Source organism: Dreissena polymorpha, chromosome 3 (assembly GCF_020536995.1).
Source record: "Dreissena polymorpha isolate Duluth1 chromosome 3, UMN_Dpol_1.0, whole genome shotgun sequence".
Lineage (NCBI taxonomy): Eukaryota > Metazoa > Mollusca > Bivalvia > Myida > Dreissenidae > Dreissena > Dreissena polymorpha.
Genome location: NC_068357.1, coordinates 140,308,738 through 140,331,172, shown reverse-complemented (window position 1 = coordinate 140,331,172; position 22,435 = coordinate 140,308,738). Strand labels below are relative to the sequence as shown.

Here is a 22,435-nt window from a genome sequence, read left to right as displayed (position 1 = left end):
AGTGCTTACGAACAAATGTTAACGGACGGACGGGCGGACATACGACGGACAAAGACCGGTCACAAAAGCTCACCTGAGCAATCAGGTGAACTAAAAATGCTCATAATATCACTATAATAAAGGCAACGCTAGTAATTTTCAATCAGCCATATTTTTTTCAGCCAACACTAGTGGTAAAAAGTTTTTTTGTAACAAATTTAATAGTCCAAACGTTGTCAATATTCAACACTTTACAATAACATCACCCATCTATACAACATTTCTTTGTAAAATTGATGATACGTTTTATATGCTATTTCGAAGTACCTATTATAAAGTAATAACTTTAGATTTCAAGAACTAAACTAAAGATGTGCTGCATGTTTTTATTTCATTTCTGGTTGCATAACATTTTTGTGTTATTGCGTTATTTTTCATATTATACATGTAATTGTATGCAATCGTGAAATCAAATGTGTTGAAAAAAGAATAATACAATAAAAATAATGATAATAATAATATATTCTCTCTTTTCGATGGTAGATATTTTCAGAGACAAAAACAAAAACATTAATAATTATTGTTCATAAAACACTTTGAAGAATTCACGCCGTAGACGCTTCAAAAGAAAATTGTACCATTAGTAGGACAATCCCAATACGCATGGTATATACTTTTGGGAGCTTTCTGTTTGGTTAGCTGTTCGTGTTGAGAAAGTTGCTAATCTAATTCGTTGTCATGTAACAGCTTTTAACATATCGTTTATTCTCATGAGTTTATTCTTATGATGGAAATTAATAATGGGATATTTCAATAATATGTATATGCAATGTTAAGATGAAGTTTGAGAATTTAATAATACATCCAGGGAGGTATTTGCAAAACTAAGACCTGATTTAAGATTTATTTAAAGTAAGAACGCAAATACGTTTACACTCAGGCTGGGGTATAATTGGAATCAATAAAATGGAAAGTCAGACCTGATTTAAGATTAAATCCAAATAAGAACACAATGAGTCCAGAGTCAGCATATAGATACGAGATTATAAGTAACACGCATGGTCAACAAACAGCAAAGATGAAAAGGTCACCTGTTGTCTGGGGTACAAAAGTTATAGTACTGACGAACGTAACGGGATTATTCTAAACCAATATAAATTGATTAGATTTTAGTGCATATGGCAAGCAAGTAAATACATGAATAGATTGTTCCTTCTAGAACATTCTAATAAGTCAACCAATCCGTAATAAGCCCAGACCTTGGTGACCAATGGAAATTACAAGTAGATTTTATGTAAATTAACCTGGGGATAAAATGCAGTGTTTTAGTTAGTAGTGGGGATTCTGCGGTTATATTTGAAAAGAATTTGGAGAGTTGTCACGTCTTCTTGACGTGGCAGCCATGTTGGCTGCCACGCTGTAAAATTGTATTTCGTGTACATTAACACGCGTTTTGTTAACAGAAATATTCGACAGAAATAAATCTCGATGAAAACAGAAATGAACTTTGGTTGTTACTGTGTGTTATCAACGAACAATGGGTAATTACGTGACACAGTACATTTTATGGTTGCCTTGACTTCAGGACGTACATTGAAAAACATTGGAAAACGGAGTACACACAACACTATACAGAATCACAGGCCAACGGAATAAAGAAAACCAACGCGACATGGAAAACGGTCAGTGTTTACATAAATTATGACAAACAGGGGTTTATTACAAATGTTTTAAAGTAAGAAATAAAAAGTAAAAGGCGTCATGACAACGAAATTTTTAAGAATTGTTTTAAAGAATTTTACGTAGTTAGGTGTTAAAGAAATAATTAATCATGTACGGCGAAATTATGCAAGTATCAAAATCAATGCAGTTATTCATTGATCAGTATTTTTTCTAAAATATCGGTAAATTGAGAATAAAATAAATGAATAAGAAAGTATTTGAAATTTACATAATTTTATGAGTTATAGAAATACTGAAATTAAATGCGCACAGATAATTGAGGGTATTTAAAGAATTTTCTATATTTTTTGTATTATTAGAATATATAATTATGTACGGAAACATTTTTGCATAATATAAATACATTTGTAATTGATGGTATTTTTTTAAATTGTTGATATTTTAGCAAGTCGTCATGAAATTAGAACGTATGAGGAAATGAGAATATTTGAAGAATGTTTCATTAATTTGACATTATAGGAATACGGATATATGAGGCGTTAACATTTTTATAATTAAGGATTTTTGAAGGCAGTTTAATATTTTGATATTATATTAAAGGAACTTATAAGGTAGGAATAAACATTAGAGAATATCCGATTTTGACATCATTTTATATAAGATATGAAATAGAAAACTGCACATAAATGGTAACTTAGAGAGGTACACAAAAAATCAGTATACTTTACTAATTGTATATGGTTTTATACATTAATAGAATAAAGAAATAACTAGGGTAAGCACAGTAATAAGAAAAATAATGTTGATTGCGAATATGAATAGGGCAGACACACACAAAAAATATTATGTAAATATGTGTATACGTAATTGTGTTTATTGCAAATGTATGTAGAGTATCGGTAATATTGAAGGTCTTGAGTAATTTTAAGTAAGAATTTAATGTGTTCTGTCACGAATACTGTGCAGTTAAAATATACTGATATATGCGCATTAAATTTCTGTTATTGAATAAACTCTATAAGGTACATAGAGGTTTATGAGAGCCTATCATTTGCGAAATGATGGAAGCCTACCATTTACTCATGGTGGAAGAATACTTATTGTATTAGATTTATGGGATTAGTTCATTAGGAGAACAAGACTTGAAATTTGAAGTATACCGATAAATGTTCTGGTATTATGAATGCATATATAAAAAAGTCTGCCCTTTTCATAAAAAATTTCACAATTGTTTAGAGCGACGCGCGTATTTAAGAGCGCCCAGGTACATATGTCGATAGAAAATGTCATTAAGTGCATAATGATACACGGGAGATTAGTGATTTTAAGATACGAACGCGATACGTCTGTTTAAAGTGCAATACCCTAGGTAAATAAAGTAGCGCATACCTGTCACAAATTTACTGATAGCACGTACGTAAAATATCGAGCTGTTATGTAATGTTTAAAGGAGTGTTTCGATAGTAATTGGTGTAATAAAGGTTGTATTTACTAAGGCGTTCTATTAAGTTGTCATGACGGTATTTAAGAGGAACTTTAGGGGATATTTATAAATGTTTGCCATGATTTTGAACAACTGATACTTGTGTCACCACAACGCAGATGAAAGATCGAGATTTGAAGACAACGCCGAAGAAGAGCGACTTCGCGAGACAACGCCTTCCTCAACGAATAGAAGAAACAAACAACATGATTAGGATGGAACATCACGGCGTTTACTCTCAAAGTGAATACCTGGTTCTATCGCTAAAAGAGGACCAACGCCAGAAGATTTCGAAGGACACCAAGTGACGCAACACTGGACACAATACTTGTGACGTTAAACACTATAGAGTAGATGCAGCCGTTTAACTGTTTGACGTGCGTAGATAACGCATTTGGAATGATACTTCCGAGGCCTAAGACATCAAGGAGAACACTGCTATAGTTAATACCTCGTGAGCATTATGGACAAAGATCTTAATGTCCCGAGAGAAATGAAGACGCTGGGGCCATCAACAAAAGTACAAACGACAACGAAAACAACAACAGCGATGAATACAACGGAAACGACAATCGACGACGCAAGTTAAACATCGGAAAGCAGAGCTGAATCAACAAACGCATTCCAATCGCCACGGACGAACCTACAATCGGCTTATCTTCAGGACGGCGGCAATGACATTAAATAAACATCGTATTCGCCACGTGACGACTTCAACACTACATGGACGACACCAGACGTATTGAAGGCCAACGACCAACAGATGATGTACTCCGCTACATACCGATTGACATTTATATTGTGTAACATAACTTATGTTATCTATTTCAGCAGAGACGCTTGTAAAATAATAATAATAATTTTTTTTTTTAAATCATAAATATTTTTTTGAATATCATAAAATATTTAAAAAAATAAAATAAGGGGAAAGTTGTGTCATGTAACAGCTTTTAACATATCGTTTATTCTCATGAGTTTATTCTTATGATGGAAATTAATAATGGGATATTTCAATAATATGTATATGCAATGTTAAGATGAAGTTTGAGAATTTAATAATACATCCAGGGAGGTATTTGCAAAACTAAGACCTGATTTAAGATTTATTTAAAGTAAGAACGCAAATACGTTTACACTCAGGCTGGGGTATAATTGGAATCAATAAAATGGAAAGTCAGACCTGATTTAAGATTAAATCCAAATAAGAACACAATGAGTCCAGAGTCAGCATATAGATACGAGATTATAAGTAACACGCATGGTCAACAAACAGCAAAGATGAAAAGGTCACCTGTTGTCTGGGGTACAAAAGTTATAGTACTGACGAACGTAACGGGATTATTCTAAACCAATATAAATTGATTAGATTTTAGTGCATATGGCAAGCAAGTAAATACATGAATAGATTGTTCCTTCTAGAACATTCTAATAAGTCAACCAATCCGTAATAAGCCCAGACCTTGGTGACCAATGGAAATTACAAGTAGATTTTATGTAAATTAACCTGGGGATAAAATGCAGTGTTTTAGTTAGTAGTGGGGATTATGCGGTTAGATTTGAAAAGAATTTGGAGAGTTGTCACGTCTTCTTGACGTGGCAGCCATGTTGGCTGCCACGCTGTAAAATTGTATTTCGTGTACATTAACACGCGTTTTGTTAACAGAAATATTCGACAGAAATAAATCTCGATGAAAACAGAAATGAACTTTGGTTGTTACTGTGTGTTATCAACGAACAATGGGTAATTACGTGACACAGTACATTTTATGGTTGCCTTGACTTCAGGACGAACATTGAAAAACATTGGAAAACGGAGTACACACAACACTATACAGAATCACAGGCCAACGGAATAAAGAAAACCAACGCGACATGGAAAACGGTCAGTGTTTACATAAATTATGACAAACAGGGGTTTATTACAAATGTTTTAAAGTAAGAAATAAAAAGTAAAAGGCGTCATGACAACGAAATTTTTAAGAATTGTTTTAAAGAATTTTACGTAGTTAGGTGTTAAAGAAATAATTAATCGTGTAGGGCGAAATTATGCAAGTATCAAAATCAATGCAGTTATTCATTGATCAGTATTTTTTCTAAAATATCGGTAAATTGAGAATAAAATAAATGAATAAGAAAGTATTTGAAATTTACATAATTTTATGAGTTATAGAAATACTGAAATTAAATGCGCACAGATAATTGAGGGTATTTAAAGAATTTTCTATATTTTTTGTATTATTAGAATATATAATTATGTACGGAAACATTTTTGCATAATATAAATACATTTGTAATTGATGGTATTTTTTTAAATTGTTGATATTTTAGCAAGTCGTCATGAAATTAGAACGTATGAGGAAATGAGAATATTTGAAGAATGTTTCATTAATTTGACATTATAGGAATACGGATATATGAGGCGTTAACATTTTTATAATTAAGGATTTTTGAAGGCAGTTTAATATTTTGATATTATATTAAAGGAACTTATAAGGTAGGAATAAACATTAGAGAATATCCGATTTTGACATCATTTTATATAAGATATGAAATAGAAAACTGCACATAAATGGTAACTTAGAGAGGTACACAAAAAATCAGTATACTTTACTAATTGTATATGGTTTTATACATTAATAGAATAAAGAAATAACTAGGGTAAGCACAGTAATAAGAAAAATAATGTTGATTGCGAATATGAATAGGGCAGACACACACAAAAAATATTATGTAAATATGTGTATACGTAATTGTGTTTATTGCAAATGTATGTAGAGTATCGGTAATATTGAAGGTCTTGAGTAATTTTAAGTAAGAATTTAATGTGTTCTGTCACGAATACTGTGCAGTTAAAATATACTGATATATGCGCATTAAATTTCTGTTATTGAATAAACTCTATAAGGTACATAGAGGTTTATGAGAGCCTATCATTTGCGAAATGATGGAAGCCTACCATTTACTCATGGTGGAAGAATACTTATTGTATTAGATTTATGGGATTAGTTCATTAGGAGAACAAGACTTGAAATTTGAAGTATACCGATAAATGTTCTGGTATTATGAATGCATATATAAAAAAGTCTGCCCTTTTCATAAAAAATTTCACAATTGTTTAGAGCGACGCGCGTATTTAAGAGCGCCCAGGTACATATGTCGATAGAAAATGTCATTAAGTGCATAATGATACACGGGAGATTAGTGATTTTAAGATACGAACGCGATACGTCTGTTTAAAGTGCAATACCCTAGGTAAATAAAGTAGCGCATACCTGTCACAAATTTACTGATAGCACGTACGTAAAATATCGAGCTGTTATGTAATGTTTAAAGGAGTGTTTCGATAGTAATTGGTGTAATAAAGGTTGTATTTACTAAGGCGTTCTATTAAGTTGTCATGACGGTATTTAAGAGGAACTTTAGGGGATATTTATAAATGTTTGCCATGATTTTGAACAACTGATACTTGTGTCACCACAACGCAGATGAAAGATCGAGATTTGAAGACAACGCCGAAGAAGAGCGACTTCGCGAGACAACGCCTTCCTCAACGAATAGAAGAAACAAACAACATGATTAGGATGGAACATCACGGCGTTTACTCTCAAAGTGAATACCTGGTTCTATCGCTAAAAGAGGACCAACGCCAGAAGATTTCGAAGGACACCAAGTGACGCAACACTGGACACAATACTTGTGACGTTAAACACTATAGAGTAGATGCAGCCGTTTAACTGTTTGACGTGCGTAGATAACGCATTTGGAATGATACTTCCGAGGCCTAAGACATCAAGGAGAACACTGCTATAGTTAATACCTCGTGAGCATTATGGACAAAGATCTTAATGTCCCGAGAGAAATGAAGACGCTGGGGCAATCAACAAAAGTACAAACGACAACGAAAACAACAACAGCGATGAATACAACGGAAACGACAATCGACGACGCAAGTTAAACATCGGAAAGCAGAGCTGAATCAACAAACGCATTCCAATCGCCACGGACGAACCTACAATCGGCTTATCTTCAGGACGGCGGCAATGACATTAAATAAACATCGTATTCGCCACGTGACGACTTCAACACTACATGGACGACACCAGACGTATTGAAGGCCAACGACCAACAGATGATGTACTCCGCTACATACCGATTGACATTTATATTGTGTAACATAACTTATGTTATCTATTTCAGCAGAGACGCTTGTAAAATAATAATAATAATTTTTTTTTTTAAATCATAAATATTTTTTTGAATATCATAAAATATTTAAAAAAATAAAATAAGGGGAAAGTTGTGTCATGTAACAGCTTTTAACATATCGTTTATTCTCATGAGTTTATTCTTATGATGGAAATTAATAATGGGATATTTCAATAATATGTATATGCAATGTTAAGATGAAGTTTGAGAATTTAATAATACATCCAGGGAGGTATTTGCAAAACTAAGACCTGATTTAAGATTTATTTAAAGTAAGAACGCAAATACGTTTACACTCAGGCTGGGGTATAATTGGAATCAATAAAATGGAAAGTCAGACCTGATTTAAGATTAAATCCAAATAAGAACACAATGAGTCCAGAGTCAGCATATAGATACGAGATTATAAGTAACACGCATGGTCAACAAACAGCAAAGATGAAAAGGTCACCTGTTGTCTGGGGTACAAAAGTTATAGTACTGACGAACGTAACGGGATTATTCTAAACCAATATAAATTGATTAGATTTTAGTGCATATGGCAAGCAAGTAAATACATGAATAGATTGTTCCTTCTAGAACATTCTAATAAGTCAACCAATCCGTAATAAGCCCAGACCTTGGTGACCAATGGAAATTACAAGTAGATTTTATGTAAATTAACCTGGGGATAAAATGCAGTGTTTTAGTTAGTAGTGGGGATTATGCGGTTAGATTTGAAAAGAATTTGGAGAGTTGTCACGTCTTCTTGACGTGGCAGCCATGTTGGCTGCCACGCTGTAAAATTGTATTTCGTGTACATTAACACGCGTTTTGTTAACAGAAATATTCGACAGAAATAAATCTCGATGAAAACAGAAATGAACTTTGGTTGTTACTGTGTGTTATCAACGAACAATGGGTAATTACGTGACATCGTGTTCACGGATTAATTAATATAACCTTGACTATTTAAGTTGTTATGATGTAACCGTAACTATCAAATAACAATTGGAGTTCTCGACTGTTGAAACGACATAAATTGACGAGCATTTTTAATGAAAATTATCGTTTATGTTTTAAATGCCAACTGCTATTGTGTCGTATTACATAAAAATAAAGAAGTGCCTTTAAATTTGTTTAGTCAAATTTGCAAGTAAAAATGTTTGTTGGTAGATAGCACATTCGCTTTTGAATTTAACAGAGATGTGTCCATATGTCTGTATAAGTTTCGAAAATTTAGACCATTTGTGCACAGTGTATCGAGTTTTACGTAGGACTATTTACATATCGATCTACTTTGAAGCGAGCCGCCCATAATTGCCCATTAACTATGAGGCTCATTCTACCATTTGATTTAATAAAATATATATGTGAACATTATCTAGGATAGCACAGAATAGTGATTTTGAGTTGATAAACTGTAGGAAGATTTCACTCGATATTTACAGGGGCAGTTTTGTGCGAAATATAATGGGCGCTAAAAGTAAAAGTGGAACTTTTGAAACGTCAATATATAAATCGAAGAATTTTCGTTGCTTCTCGGTGCTTTTGATCATGTGCTTGGTGGTGTTTTGCTACACTTTGCAGTATACAAACTACAACATATTGGTGGTGACAGTTTTCAGACCCAAAGAAAATGGAACAGTTATCCGGGATATGATCTCATACATTGACCATTTTAATTGGTCAACTTTGGCATTGTCCGGCCTGGAATCAACCGGGTCGCCTCCCCCAACATCCAGTGTTCCGTTGGGATTCGGCGCGGTAACAACGATGCGATCTGAATCACCAGGACAGAATACGTCATTAATAGACGTATCCTCAACGTCAACCCAACGGGACAATAATAAGAAAATTCTTTGGTTCAACAAGCCATCTTGGATGACAGGTAATTTTACATATATAATAGCTGTATATTTCTTTGACGGACATTTTTTAATGGTGTAACAAGCCCAAAAATGATGTGATAAGTATTAAGGGCAAAAGTTTTATTTACGTGCTCTATGTTCATATAACAAGTATATATATCATTGTTAAAAGCATCGAACACATATGTTTGAACCCAAAAGTCCGATGCGATAGTCTAAGTTAAAATAGTAAGAATGGGGTTAAAAATATACTAAATGATAAGTTGTTCAATGCATGTTGATTTGTGAAAAACTCCTATGAGCCTAAACTACGAAATGATCGAAATACACATATTGCTCCAAATAATAGTTGAGATCTCTTCGTCAAAAATGCATTTGGTTGTATGTCTACCAGATATCGGATCAAAATCTTCCAAAATCGATGCTTCGAAAAGACATTAAATCCAATCTATCCATGGCTTTACCATTTGTGGCTTTAATAAATATTGCTTGAAATTTTTTCGGACGAAAAGTTCTTTATTGCTCGAGAACGCGGCTTTCAGCCTTTTTTTCTGGGAGGAGTGGGTTGTGTGGGAATAAATTATGCTGGATCAATAAAGGGGAAAACTGTTTTTAGTTATTCGAACAATCATTGTAGTAAATGAAAGCGGCTTTGTATAAAACATACAACTTCAACATAAACAAACAAGCCCGGTTCAGGTGTAGAAACTGTTAACCCCACGTTCCAAAACTTACGCGTTATTTCGATCGATCAACTTTCGTCACACACTAATTACTTCAAATTGTACTTCAAATGTGTACGATGTATCACATTTCAATCTGTTTGCCTAACGCAAGGAATGCGACACTGCCTTACAAAACATGCTTTAAAATAAAGTTAACTGTACTGATTATTAATAATAGCTGCTTTTCAAGCGACATGTCTATTGACCTCTCGAAAATGAATACGCATGTGACATACGATAGGTTTATGATTTATCGCATATTCAAAGAACACTAAAGCCGTGGATAGTATATTAACATTAGGCTTTGAAAGATACGTAAACAAATACGTTCGAAATGTAATGGTTTATTATTACAGCCAAACTTATGCACAAAAGACAACGCGAGAGAACAATACGACAGAGCGAAATAGTTATGCTATTGTTGGCTACATAAATCTCGATCTCACATCTGGTTCCCTTATGTCTTCGATTTTGTTTACAGAGAAGTACAGAACATATTTCTCATCACACAACTGATCTTTTCTACATTTATTCCGTTTTTATACCGATATATATTCTGAAGATAATCAATTGATTTCCTTTCATGCTAAGCTATTTCACTGTCTGGACAATATAATAACTAAACCATAATTTGACCAATATTAAGATAAAAGTAAGTTCATTTTAGTCAAGATAATTAATATGACTTCAAAAATGTAATTAAGTGCGTGTTCTGTAAAACAGTCAACGCTCAATTATGCTGTTTTTATCCAAATGTATAAATATAGAATTTATGTTTGGTGACTTTTGATATCAAGTGATATCAGACGAGGCTGATATGGCGTAGGAAAAGGCGAGGCTTACTGAGCCTTTTCACACGCCATATTGGACGAGTCTGATATCACATGATATGAAGAGTCATCAACCATATATTCTATGTATTGTGTCACAATAAATTAAAAAACAAAATATATCAACAATATGGAAAAAAACAAAACAACCTCTCAATTTTATCAAGGTTTGTAGTATATTATGTAAATGATGAATCTGTTCATATATGCACAGAAAAATATTTCTCAAGTAAACAACAAACAAGAACATAGTAACGTACTTCTCAAAATCAACGAAAATTTCGTACAATATTTCGTAAAATAAAGCTAAATAATTAAAAATCATTGTTCCTTATGACAATTGCCGAAATTTCAACGCCAGATGTGGTCTGGTAAAATAGATGTTTGTGGATACAAAATGCTCGTTTTTATTATGGTTTTAACATGGTACCATTTTAGTGTTCGTGTGTCGTATGAATAAATATATTCGCAGGAAATTAGCATGGATTTATTGTGTTCACACATAAATAAAAACGAGCATTTTGTATCTAAAAAAAAACCCTATGTAATCGTACCTCATCTAGCATTGGAAGTGTGGCTATTGCTATTAGGAACACTGATTGTTTAAGTGTTAACTTTATTTTACGACATACTTTACGACATCTTCGTTGATTTTTAGCGTTATAGAGACTTTAAGTTTTTATAAAGTGAAAGTTCTGATAAATTTTGATAAAAAAAACATCTTAGACTTATTGGAAGACTCTTTGTAATTATAAATGTTGAAGTTGAATTGCATGTAATAAATATATATCTGATGTTATTTAATGGTACGAAGAGCGGATATGCCGGAGATTGTAATTAAAGAATTGTTAAGTGCCAATAATAATTGTTACAATTGTATCGATAATCGAAATGTTTATTAACTGTTTACGATTGAATAAATAAAGAAAGTGTATTAATGGATTTCCAATGATCATTGAGACTTTGTTTTCACTGCTTTCCAATATCGCACACAGTAAGGCCAAACAATTATTATTTTTTCACTAACTTCGTTAAAAAAGATAAGTTAGGTCGTCGATATTTTTTTGTTAATTAATGAAACAAAAAGTTAATTACCACTATGCTAATATCTTCCAAATCTTTGTGTAGCATTCTGTATGTGTATTCAAAACTTAATTGAGTGAATATATATTACAAATCATTGAAATTTCATCTGGGATACAGAACATCGGCACAAACAATATAGATCGGTCGGGCTTGTGTCGCGTATAATTCCCATGCTTCTAAGATAAAGGTCAAGGTTACAATTTAATTTAAGGAGAAAGTAAAATATTGCTTGCTTTCTTAACTTGGTAAGGCCTTACAATTATTAATAATATGCATCCATATAACATACACAATCTGCTAAATAAAAGATCAAGGTCGCTCAAGCTCAAAGGTCAGGAATTATTATTTTCGCTTTAAAATTGTATATGTTTCACATCCAGCTCTTTGTTCAGTGATTGATGTACTGTCGCATTGACAATCATATACTTCGTGGCATATGTCGCATGAAATTCTACAGGGTATCCTTTATTAAATACGGCAATACGCAGCTCGCAACCATATATGAATTAAGCGATCAATTCATACTTGTATTCTCTTATTTTACAGAGCATATTCTAGAGAAGACGTTACAGAATTGCGAATACCGGAACTGTCATACTTCGACAGACATGAAGCTTTTTGATACTGCGGCCGCGGTGATCTTTACCATTTCGAGCGGCTTGGGAAACCAACCACCTGTTACCCCTGACAAACGCAACCCTGATCAAGCCTGGGTATTTTTCACCCTCGAAGCCCCATCCTACTATGGCGGGTTAGGCCAGCCTTATTTTGCTGAAGGATGGGCTTCCACAATGAATTGGTCCATGACCTACATGCACGATGCCGATATATTCTTTCCATACGGAACTCTGGAGAGACGTTCTGATGCATACAGTCGAAATTACAGCGCTATTTATAAGAATAAGACTAAATTGGTAGCATGGTTTGTCAGTAACTGCAGAACACCCGGAAGGAGGGAAGACTATGTTCAGGAATTAAAGAATGCCAGTTTAGAGATCGATATATATGGTGGATGCAGTCAAGAGGGATTGCATCTTCCAAGATTCCAATCCGATGATATAAATCAAACATTAAGTCATTACTTTTTCTACTTTTCGTTTGAAAATTCCATTTGCGAAGATTATGTGACAGAAAAGCTGTTTGCACATTATAACTATGACGTCATACAAGTAGTCCGAGGTGGTGCGGACTATAAAAGGCTACTTCCGGAAAACTCCTACATAGATTCCGCCAATTTCGACAGCCCGGCTAAAATGGTGGAATATTTAAAAACGTTAGCAGGCAATAAAACGAAGTATGTTGAAATGTTAGCGAAGAAGCATAGTGTTCAGTGTAACGGGATACTTGCTGAAGACGACAAAAGTTACAGTAAATCTTTTTGTACATTATGTCAAAAGCTAAACAAGTTAGATGAAAACAAGAAAGTGTATACGTCGATGCATGATCATTATCGACAAGATCGCTGCAAGTCCTGATTCGATTTTTTGCACTGCGGTACCCTGCTTGCCGTTTTTCAGCCTGCTAGCCGGCTTTTCGTAACGCATTCTGGTACCCGTCTTGTCTTTATTAGTCCGGTACCCGGCCTGTCAATATGCATAGCTTAATGCAGTCAGGTACATGTACAAACCTTGTGTTGATGCAATTTGGTACCCGACTAGTCTTAATGCAGGCTGGTACCAGGTTAGTGCTGATGCAATCTGGTTCCCGACTAGTCTGAAGTTATGCCCCTTTATTACTTTCTTTGTTTGTAGAAGATCTCTACTTGTTTTAACAAAATGATTTACAATCCGGATTGCATATTGATGACATTGACTTGATTTTACTTTTATTTGCTGATGATACGGCTATTGTAGGTAAAACGCCCGATGGAATTAAAAATCATTTAGATAATCATCATTATTATTGCAATTTATTGATATTAAAAGTTAATACAGAGAAAACAAAAATACAGTATTTCGGAAAAGATGCGGATTATTGCCGAATGAAAAGTGGACCTATATTGAACATGCCGTTCAAGTTGTGAATGATTTTAACTATCTTTGAGCTGTTTTTAATTATACTGGGAGTTCCACATTGAATCAGGAAACTTAACGGGTACAGCATTAAAAACAATGAATATTTTATTATCTAAATGTCATGACTATGATTTAAATCAAAATATTTTGTCAATCTGTTTACGCATTTGTTGGTTCCATTTTAATCTCTTCTTCTGAAGTTTGGGGCTATATTAAATCTAAGGAATTAGAAAGAATCCATGAGAAATTTTGTAAACGATTATTTAAAGTTAAACTTAACACATGTAATGCAAGTGTCTGGTGAGCTGGGTAGATATCACATGTATATACATACATATATATATATATATATATATAAGCAAAACTTATTAAACGAATACATTTTTGTACCATTTAATTAAACCGTTAAAATACATTGAGGTTGGCAAATGAAAATATCATAAAAATAACGTTTGGTTGTATTTTGTATGCTGTTATTGCAAATCGTCTAATTTTGCTTAAGTGGCCCAAATCGTCTAATGTTGCTAAATTGGCCGAAACGTTTCGTTTTGCATCTACAAAATGAAAGAAAATTGTTGTCCTCTGTATATTTATAGACCAAACAGGTTATCAATCTTATAGTTCGACGATAGCAAGACGGGAAGTTCACCGTTTAAGTCATATGACTATATGAACCTTTAGACTCAATAAGGATATCACATCTTTTTAGTTATTATAGCTTTACTAATTTATTGCAGCAAAACGCCTGTGTGAAGGCATTTATTCAAAGTTTAAAATTCAATCAGAATTTCAAAACAGGTGCATAAACATTAAACCTACAGTGCAGTATAGAAAGAGTTTAAACTTATTCAGAAACGCCAGTGAAAAGACAACAACATGGCTACCCAGTCTACGGCGAGTAAAGGATCAGATGTATTTGTGGATTACTGCTGTTCATCATGTCTAGAAGAAGACATTCAAATCGAGGCCTTGTTTTATTGTAAACTGTGTTCAAAGTTTTATTGTGAGCAATGTTTAAATTTCCATAAACAACTGTTTAAAAAAACACACCACCTACGAGAGAGGGGAATTAAATTTGTGGCCTGTCTCGAAGGTTACGGAGGACTTTCTCGAGAAGTGTAATGAACACGCTGACAAGAAATTAGAACTGTTCTGCGAAGACCATGGCCAGCTGTGCTGCATAACATGCGATCTGCTAAATCATCGGTATGTTAATGGTTGTTGCTGCACTTTCTGTTTTTTCTATCTATGATACAATTACAAAAGCATACACTATACAAAAATGATATAAATCGTAGAATCACCGGTCTTGTTGTAATGTTATCTGTAGTAATGTAGCATGTACTGTTGCATTTAAGGGGCATATCGAGGGTATTTCTCCTTAATATTGACATGTTTTCAAAATAATGACATACAGGCAATATGTTTATCTTGTTATAATAATAATAATAATAATTATAATAATAATAATAATAATAATAATGATAATAATAATAATAAATAATAATATTATTATTATTCTTATTATTATTAAGCAATAGTTGATAGTTTTTCTGATATTGTTAGTCGGCAAATACGCATCCTTGTTTCGTACTTAATCGTTGTCGTTATATTTTGATAAACATCAAAGGCTCTATAATTGAACTTGTGAACGTAATACACGAATTTGAACGTGGAAAATGAACTAGGAAAGATAGCAGTTTTTGGATAATTGAACATTTATTTTACCAATTTACCCTACAGCGATAACGTTGTGATTAATTGTTGTCAACATAAGTGTTAATCAGGCGAAATTCAATACATAAACCGGTGACGGGTTTACATAAGGCCATAACCATACATATTTAGTTTGCCAATCTACCGAAAAGCGATAACGTTGTGATAAAATAGTTTTTAAATAAATTGTAAACCTCGTGAATTTAAATACATATAACATTTACGAGTTTACATAAAATCGTTGCCTCTCCTGCAAACAAGGCAGTGCAGGTGTATTGACGACGCGAAAGTTTTTCGTCTCCACTCCATATTTTGCTGACACATATGTTACCATTGATCTGGCTAGTTTCATGTTCAACAAATGGTTTGCTCCTCCTTTGTTATCGGCTCGATCGTCTACAACGCAGATTGTTGTCAGCTTGGTTTGGGCATAATTGCGCAACTGAGAGTGGTGTCAAAACTGGATAACCGTTGGAACAAATGCTATCTCAAAGTAAATACCTGTCGTCTGAAAACTCCAAATCCTCTGGAATTCTGGTCATTAATCAAAAATGTTGAGCGTCATTTTGATCGCTCTGAAATCCAGACTCAACATGTCGAATTTTAGCTTTATTATCGATTAATCTTGTAATGCACACAGTGCTATTTTTTCGGCCGGAGAAATATTGCTCCTGAGTTTCCGTTGGTATGAAAATATCATGACGTGTGCCGTCTATTGCATCAGGTACTTAATTTTTGGCTAATTGCCTCGAACCATTCCTCTTCCGTTGATCATTCTTCATATTTACATAGATCTATCTAGGTAAACATTTATCAAATACTCTTATTGCAGAATTAATAAGATCTTTCACACAGATCACACATATATTAACAAAGCGGACATAGCCAAAACAATTCGCTTGATCTAGGAAAAAGACCAGTTATCGTTCATATCTTCAGAAACATCGTTACCGAGCTCTATAATGTTTCTGGGCTTAAACAGTTATACAAAAGAAGCTTTTGCGCTGTTTTGATATTGTCCTCAACACATTTCGCCCTGTAAAAATACCATCGTTATACAAAAACAATTTGAAGCGTACATCTATAACGGGATGAGGAAGGAGTCGACACAAGAGAAGTAATGCATTTCTAATGTATCTTTGACGTTCGCTAGTCTGATGGTACTTTATATATAGACTCTATAGATGCCAACATATTGCGCATGTGTCGTTGGTAAATGTATTTGGTAAGGTAAACACGGGTTTATCGTGCATCGATTTCCACGTTTGTTTTTGTGAAAGCCTGTTTATAAACACGTGTATAGGATTATTATGAAAACTATACATTTTTTATTACTCTGCGTTTGTTAAAGATATAGAACGCCTAAGTACCACCGTAACAAACTTGAAAAATACAAACGACGAACTATCGGAATGATTCGGAATCTTTTCTTTGTGAAAACTCGTCAGAGAGCGAATTGACTTTAATATTTCAACCTGACTCGGATATTTTACAGTATTTGTCCAAGCTACCAGGTTTTGGTAGTATTGTTTATGATAATCCGCTATTACCGACGTGTGATAAGCAAGACCAAGATATTGTTCTTACTGGTAAAAAACAGAGCATTGTGTGAAAATGCTAAATATTGACACCCAAATTTGTGTTATTCGAAGCATTCTTTGTCTTCCTGATGGCCACATTCTTATTGCCGATTGTAGTAACAAAAAAATAAAATTATTAGACAGGCAGTTCCAGCTGGTCAGCCATAGCTCCTTGCCTGGTTCTCCATATGCACTATGTTCGGTTGCTCCACTTAGAGTGGGTGTAGTTCATAGCAGTAAGAAGAAAAATACGTTGCAGTTTATCTGTTTGAATAATGGGAAGCTGAGAGTCGACACGAATCATCCACTATCGCACAGTTGTTACGGTATCGCCCACCATAAGGATATCTTGTATGTCACCTCAGGTACTGCACTATACCAGTACACGATGACGGGGACACAGGTGAAAAAACTGTACGAAGATACCACTGATAAATTCACAGGTAAAGGGTTTCCGTATAAAATACAATTCTATGTAATCACTGAAGAACATGAGTTAACATATGCATTCACTAAATACGCAATTATTTTGTTGCATGTGTATTTTTCTCGATTGGCCGATTGTATAAATATCCTTATGATAACTTTATCATATTTATTTATCCTTTTTCAAAATTCAAACCATATTGATATTCAGTGTACAAGTGTGCCGTTGGCTTCGCTGGTGACAAATTATACGTGTCAAGCAACTCCCACCATAAACTCCTCACCCTGGCCAGTGATGGTACAGTTATGTCCGAGTTAAGTGATCCTGCACTTCAACATCCACATACCGTTCACGTTACTACGTACGGACAGGTTATTGTCTGTGGGCACACGTCCAACTCTGTTATACAGGCAGACAGCAAGGGGAAAAAGAAGATTGCCTCTCTGTTAACACAAGAAGGCGGAGTGGTAAAACCATCATCCGTCTGCTACAGGCAAAACACCATAATTGTAGGACTATTGGATAATGATCAAATTTTAGTTTTTACAATCAAAAAGTAAAACAAGAGATGTGTTTGTCAGAAACACAATGCCCCTTAATGCGCCGCTTTTATTTTATTTTTGACATTTGACCTTGAAGAATGACCTTGACCTTTTACCACTCAAAATGTGCGGCTACATGAGATACACATGCATGCCAAATATAAAGTTGCTACGTTCAATATTGCAAAAGTTATGAAAAAGGTTACAGTTTTGGGACACACACACGGACACATACAATGACAGACAGGCCAAAAACAATATACCCCCCGATCTTTCGATCCGGGGGCATAAAAACAGGTTATAATATGTCATATATGGAAAAAAAATTGTTGTGAATTTATGCCCTAGTGAATGTTTCTATATATTTTTTAGAAATGTTATATCTGTTGCATTTGATTTATTTCCACAAAGGTATGGTATCTTTAGGAAGTTCTCACATAGTGCATTATGATCGGGTAATAAGTGTTGAAAATGTTAATTTAAAAATACGTCTTTAAATAATATTTTTGTCGAATAACCCACGGTCATGAGTATGCGTTGGAATCAACTCCAGACTGGTAACAAACAAAACGTAAAGGTTTCTATAGTTTACATTTTGTGTAAATGCTTATATATATTGTTAAATAAAATAAAATGTTTTTGTTAAAATATGTTAAATCAGAACGCTACACTTTAAAGGCTGTTGCGCCAGTTTCGGCGATTTTTGTCCTCAATTATAGATATATTTGCAAATTTGTCTGAAAAAAAAATCAACAAACAAATTCTCTATGAAAAATGAAATTTAAGCATAGGGTCACCTACCTTGTTTTGATTTTATTTCCCATTGCGCAACATGCACTTTTGTTAATTTCAACTTGTGTCGAAACTGAAGATAATCACGAATTCAAGTTGAAACTGGCAAAGTTTCAGTAGTTAGCAAGCTTAAGTACACGGACTTATATTGAAGAAAAGTTATGCAATACACATAAAATGAATTGAATTTCAACAATGTTAAGAAATCGTGATTTCTATACGACCGATATAACCGATAAAAATCTTACTATGGTAGTCACATAACTGAGATTTAAAGAGTTGTAAAAATATAATTGTGCCACTCTTTTATTGTCGTCAATTTATGTTCTCACAATAAAACAAGATTGAAAAAATATAGGTTACCACATTATTTTAGAATAAAATTTAATATTTAGCATTAACTATAAGTCATAGTTTACAAAAAACGAATTTCCACCTGCTAAACTACAAAATTGTGTGAATTAATGGACTTTTTTAAGAATAAATATAAAACTTTTTGACGATATTATAACATTTAACAAAAAAGTAACACCCCTACCCATCCGCAATAGTGTTTTCGAATTAGTGTTCTTGTTGAAGTATTACATCCAAATGTTTTCTATGTTTTTTATTTTACCATATAGAAAGTACAGTTGAAAAGATGCAAATAAATATTAAGAACATCTTTTGCTATGAATTCATTGATTTTAAATAGACATAACATTGATGGAAAATACATGAAAACAAGAGGTTTAACATCACAACCAACCTACGCGCAGAGCATAGCTGGATCAAATCCCTGACTTCATAACCAAACACGTGGTGAAATAATTTTACCGTTGGTATTTTTACTTTTCTTAATTCAGGATTTTTTTTATTATAAAACTAAAATTATACACTATTTTCAAAATGTAAAAGAATACCACCAGCTGAATTTTATGTTCCGCGGGTTTGATTTTGTTTATATGTTTATTATAGTTGTTTGTGTAATTATATTTTCGCAAGAAGTGTAAATTTACTTGTATTCATACTGGATACGAAACTGCGTAATTGTAGTTGTGTTATGTAACATTTCTAATGTACTCACTTATTAAATATATTTGTGCATAATATATGTAAGATAACCAATTGCCATTTACTGTCTGATTGTTAAATTTGGCGCCAAATTTGCTTCATGCAAAGTTCGTGAGCTATTTCTTTCTAATATAATTTAATCATTATTATGCACATAGCATTTGTTGATGTTAGTTTATTTTCCATAAATGCTTAAAACTGTTTGCCACTCTGTTGAAGACACACTTTGAAAAAAATCGATTTTTTCCTGTCTTCACTATTTTATGTTTACCCACCACTGTCATGTATTATGTTAGATAGGATGTACAACTTTTACAACTGTATAATCTTTTTCTTTTCACATGACCTTTTGGTATGTTTATTATAACATGATTTAGACTGACGATGTACTATGTACAAGTCGTAATAAAATTTCTGTTCGGTTCTGTTCTTATCTGAAAATGTATCGACACACCAAGTCTGGATTATCTTACCTATATATGAACGTGACTGTCGTTGGGTAATTGTATTTACTCATGTGTCTTATCAAACATTGGACTCTTCAAACGACAGACTTACCAAATATCTCTGTAAACATTCGATATTTGAAAAAGCTGTCCGGGAGAGCACATTTATCTATTTAAATGTCAAACACGATTATATCGTACAATGTAAAGAGACAAATTAAATTGGAAGTGAACATTAAGTCTGACAAAGTTTGTCAGTTTTAGCATTAAATATTAATGGTGACACATCGTGAACTTAACAGGTTGACATTTCCTTTCTTTTTTCAACCCAACTTTAATTTAAGAAAAATAACTTTTTGTCGAATAATTACAAGAAAAAACTAAGTGTTCCATGTAGAACTACATGCTAGGCTACACTAATGCATTTATACAAATCGAAGGAAATAAAAAAAAATTATCGGGTTTAATATTGATTAAAAGCTCACGAACATGTTTTGTATGTACGCTGTTGATTCATGCAGATAAGCTTTGCAAATAAAAGACGCTAGTCTTATTGATAAACGTTCATTATGATATTTAGAAGTTTAATACATTTAGGAGTGTTTGGTCATATCTAAAAACTATATGTTGAGATATTATTTGCTGTCATTGTGATAAACTGGATCACAGAGTAAACAAGGGCTGTTTGTAAAACATGCATGCCCCCCATATGGGCTGTCCATTGTAGTGGCAGCCATTGTGTGAATACGTTTTTTTTCACTGTGACCTTGACCTTTGACCTAGTGACCTGAAAATCAATAGGGGTCATCTGCGAGTCACGATCAATGTACCTATGAAGTGTCATGATCCTAGGCAAAAGCGTTCTTGAGCTATCATCCGAAAATCATTTTACTATTTCGACCTACGGACTTGGTTAGAGTTGCTAATAAGTACTGCAAAGTTATATGAAAATCATTAATTTGTACAAGAGTATTTTTACCCTTTGATATTGATGTGTGACGTTGACATTTTTTTATTTAAACGGGGAATAACTGTACTGTAATTGAAATATGGTAGTAAAAAAACATAACAAATAAATATTTATTTGTAAATTTATATAAATAAATAAATGCTGAGACTGCCAATACAATTTGTTAGAGCGTATGAGAAAACATTCAAGGATGGAAAAAGTAATGGGACACAGTGTCATAGAGTTATTTCCCTTGATTTCGAATCGGTGACGTTAATAATGTAAGCAATTTATCTTGAGTAAATATCAGTTACATTTGGGACGATAGTCACAAATCATGTGCTAAGACCAGTTGAACTGGTTCTTAATCATGACAAGCTGCTGACCACTTCTTTCTAGTTATTTGAAAATCCATCCATGATGGAAATTGTAATGTTCAAGGCAAAGTGTCACGTACAAATTTCCTAAATTTGAACGTTGACATTGAGATGTCATCTTTGACCTAGCGAAAATCCATCCATGCTGGACAGAGTCATGCTACGGACAGTGTCAAGTACACACTTGCTTACTTGCTGACATTTGACATGACATCGACATAGTTAAAGAAAATACAAAACTTTTATGTTAAGATTACACATTTTATAAAATTGTGAGTTTTTATTTTTAAGTTTATTCAGGATAATTACTGGACATGGAATGAACAGCATTCATGTCCCCACAAGTTTATAATGTTATAAAACAAAACCACAAACAAACGTGAACTTGTGAATAAAGAGTTTTGTTAACTTAATGACAGTTAGGCTATACGCTTAGAATGCATTTCAATATGATGCAGATAGTAAACCTTTGAATGTGCTTATATATATGAACCATTAATGCAATATCAAGTAAATTTTTTTAACACATATTTTTACTGTTATGTCTAGTTTGCATGTCAACTGATAATATGCATTCAGATTAAAGAAATTATCATTTTTCAAATACTGCAAACTCATTATTATAACTGGAAATTAATGTTCGTTTAGTTTGCGGGTAGACCGATTCATACATCCCAACGAATAATTACGCCCAAT

The 22,435-nt window shown here is 33.3% G+C and overlaps 1 protein-coding gene across 6 annotated transcripts; it reads left to right on the top strand.

Annotated features, from left to right (window-relative positions):
- Positions 1-720: 720 nt before the first annotated feature.
- On the top strand, positions 721-21,282 carry LOC127871679 (alpha-(1,3)-fucosyltransferase C-like). 6 transcript variants are annotated; one of them, XM_052414809.1, is made up of 6 exons: positions 5,034-8,252; positions 8,782-9,221; positions 12,389-13,210; positions 14,710-15,063; positions 17,519-17,596; positions 17,791-21,282. In XM_052414809.1, exons 1-4 carry the CDS (start codon positions 8,200-8,202, stop codon positions 14,757-14,759), a joined length of 1,365 nt encoding a protein of 454 aa, XP_052270769.1. In that variant the 5' UTR covers positions 5,034-8,199; the 3' UTR covers positions 14,760-15,063; positions 17,519-17,596; positions 17,791-21,282. The 6 variants fall into 6 exon arrangements, with proteins under 6 accessions (XP_052270771.1, XP_052270770.1, XP_052270769.1 ...); XM_052414811.1 differs by lacking the exon at positions 5,034-8,252 and adding an exon at positions 721-1,661 and having other exon boundaries at positions 8,952-9,221; positions 12,389-15,063; XM_052414810.1 differs by lacking the exon at positions 5,034-8,252 and adding an exon at positions 2,391-5,027 and having other exon boundaries at positions 8,952-9,221; positions 12,389-15,063.
- Positions 21,283-22,435: the final 1,153 nt, after the last annotated feature.

Excerpts from the sequence above, each read along its gene's own strand:
- LOC127871679 (XM_052414806.1), top strand. The coding sequence starts at position 8,200 with ATGAAAACAGAAATGAACTTTGGTTGTTACTGTGTGTTATCAACGAAC. Across the intron at positions 8,253-8,781 it reads GTGTTATCAACGAACAATGG|GGGCAGTTTTGTGCGAAATA; the intron begins GTAATTACGTGA and ends CGATATTTACAG. Across the intron at positions 9,222-12,388 it reads CAAGCCATCTTGGATGACAG|AGCATATTCTAGAGAAGACG; the intron begins GTAATTTTACAT and ends CTTATTTTACAG.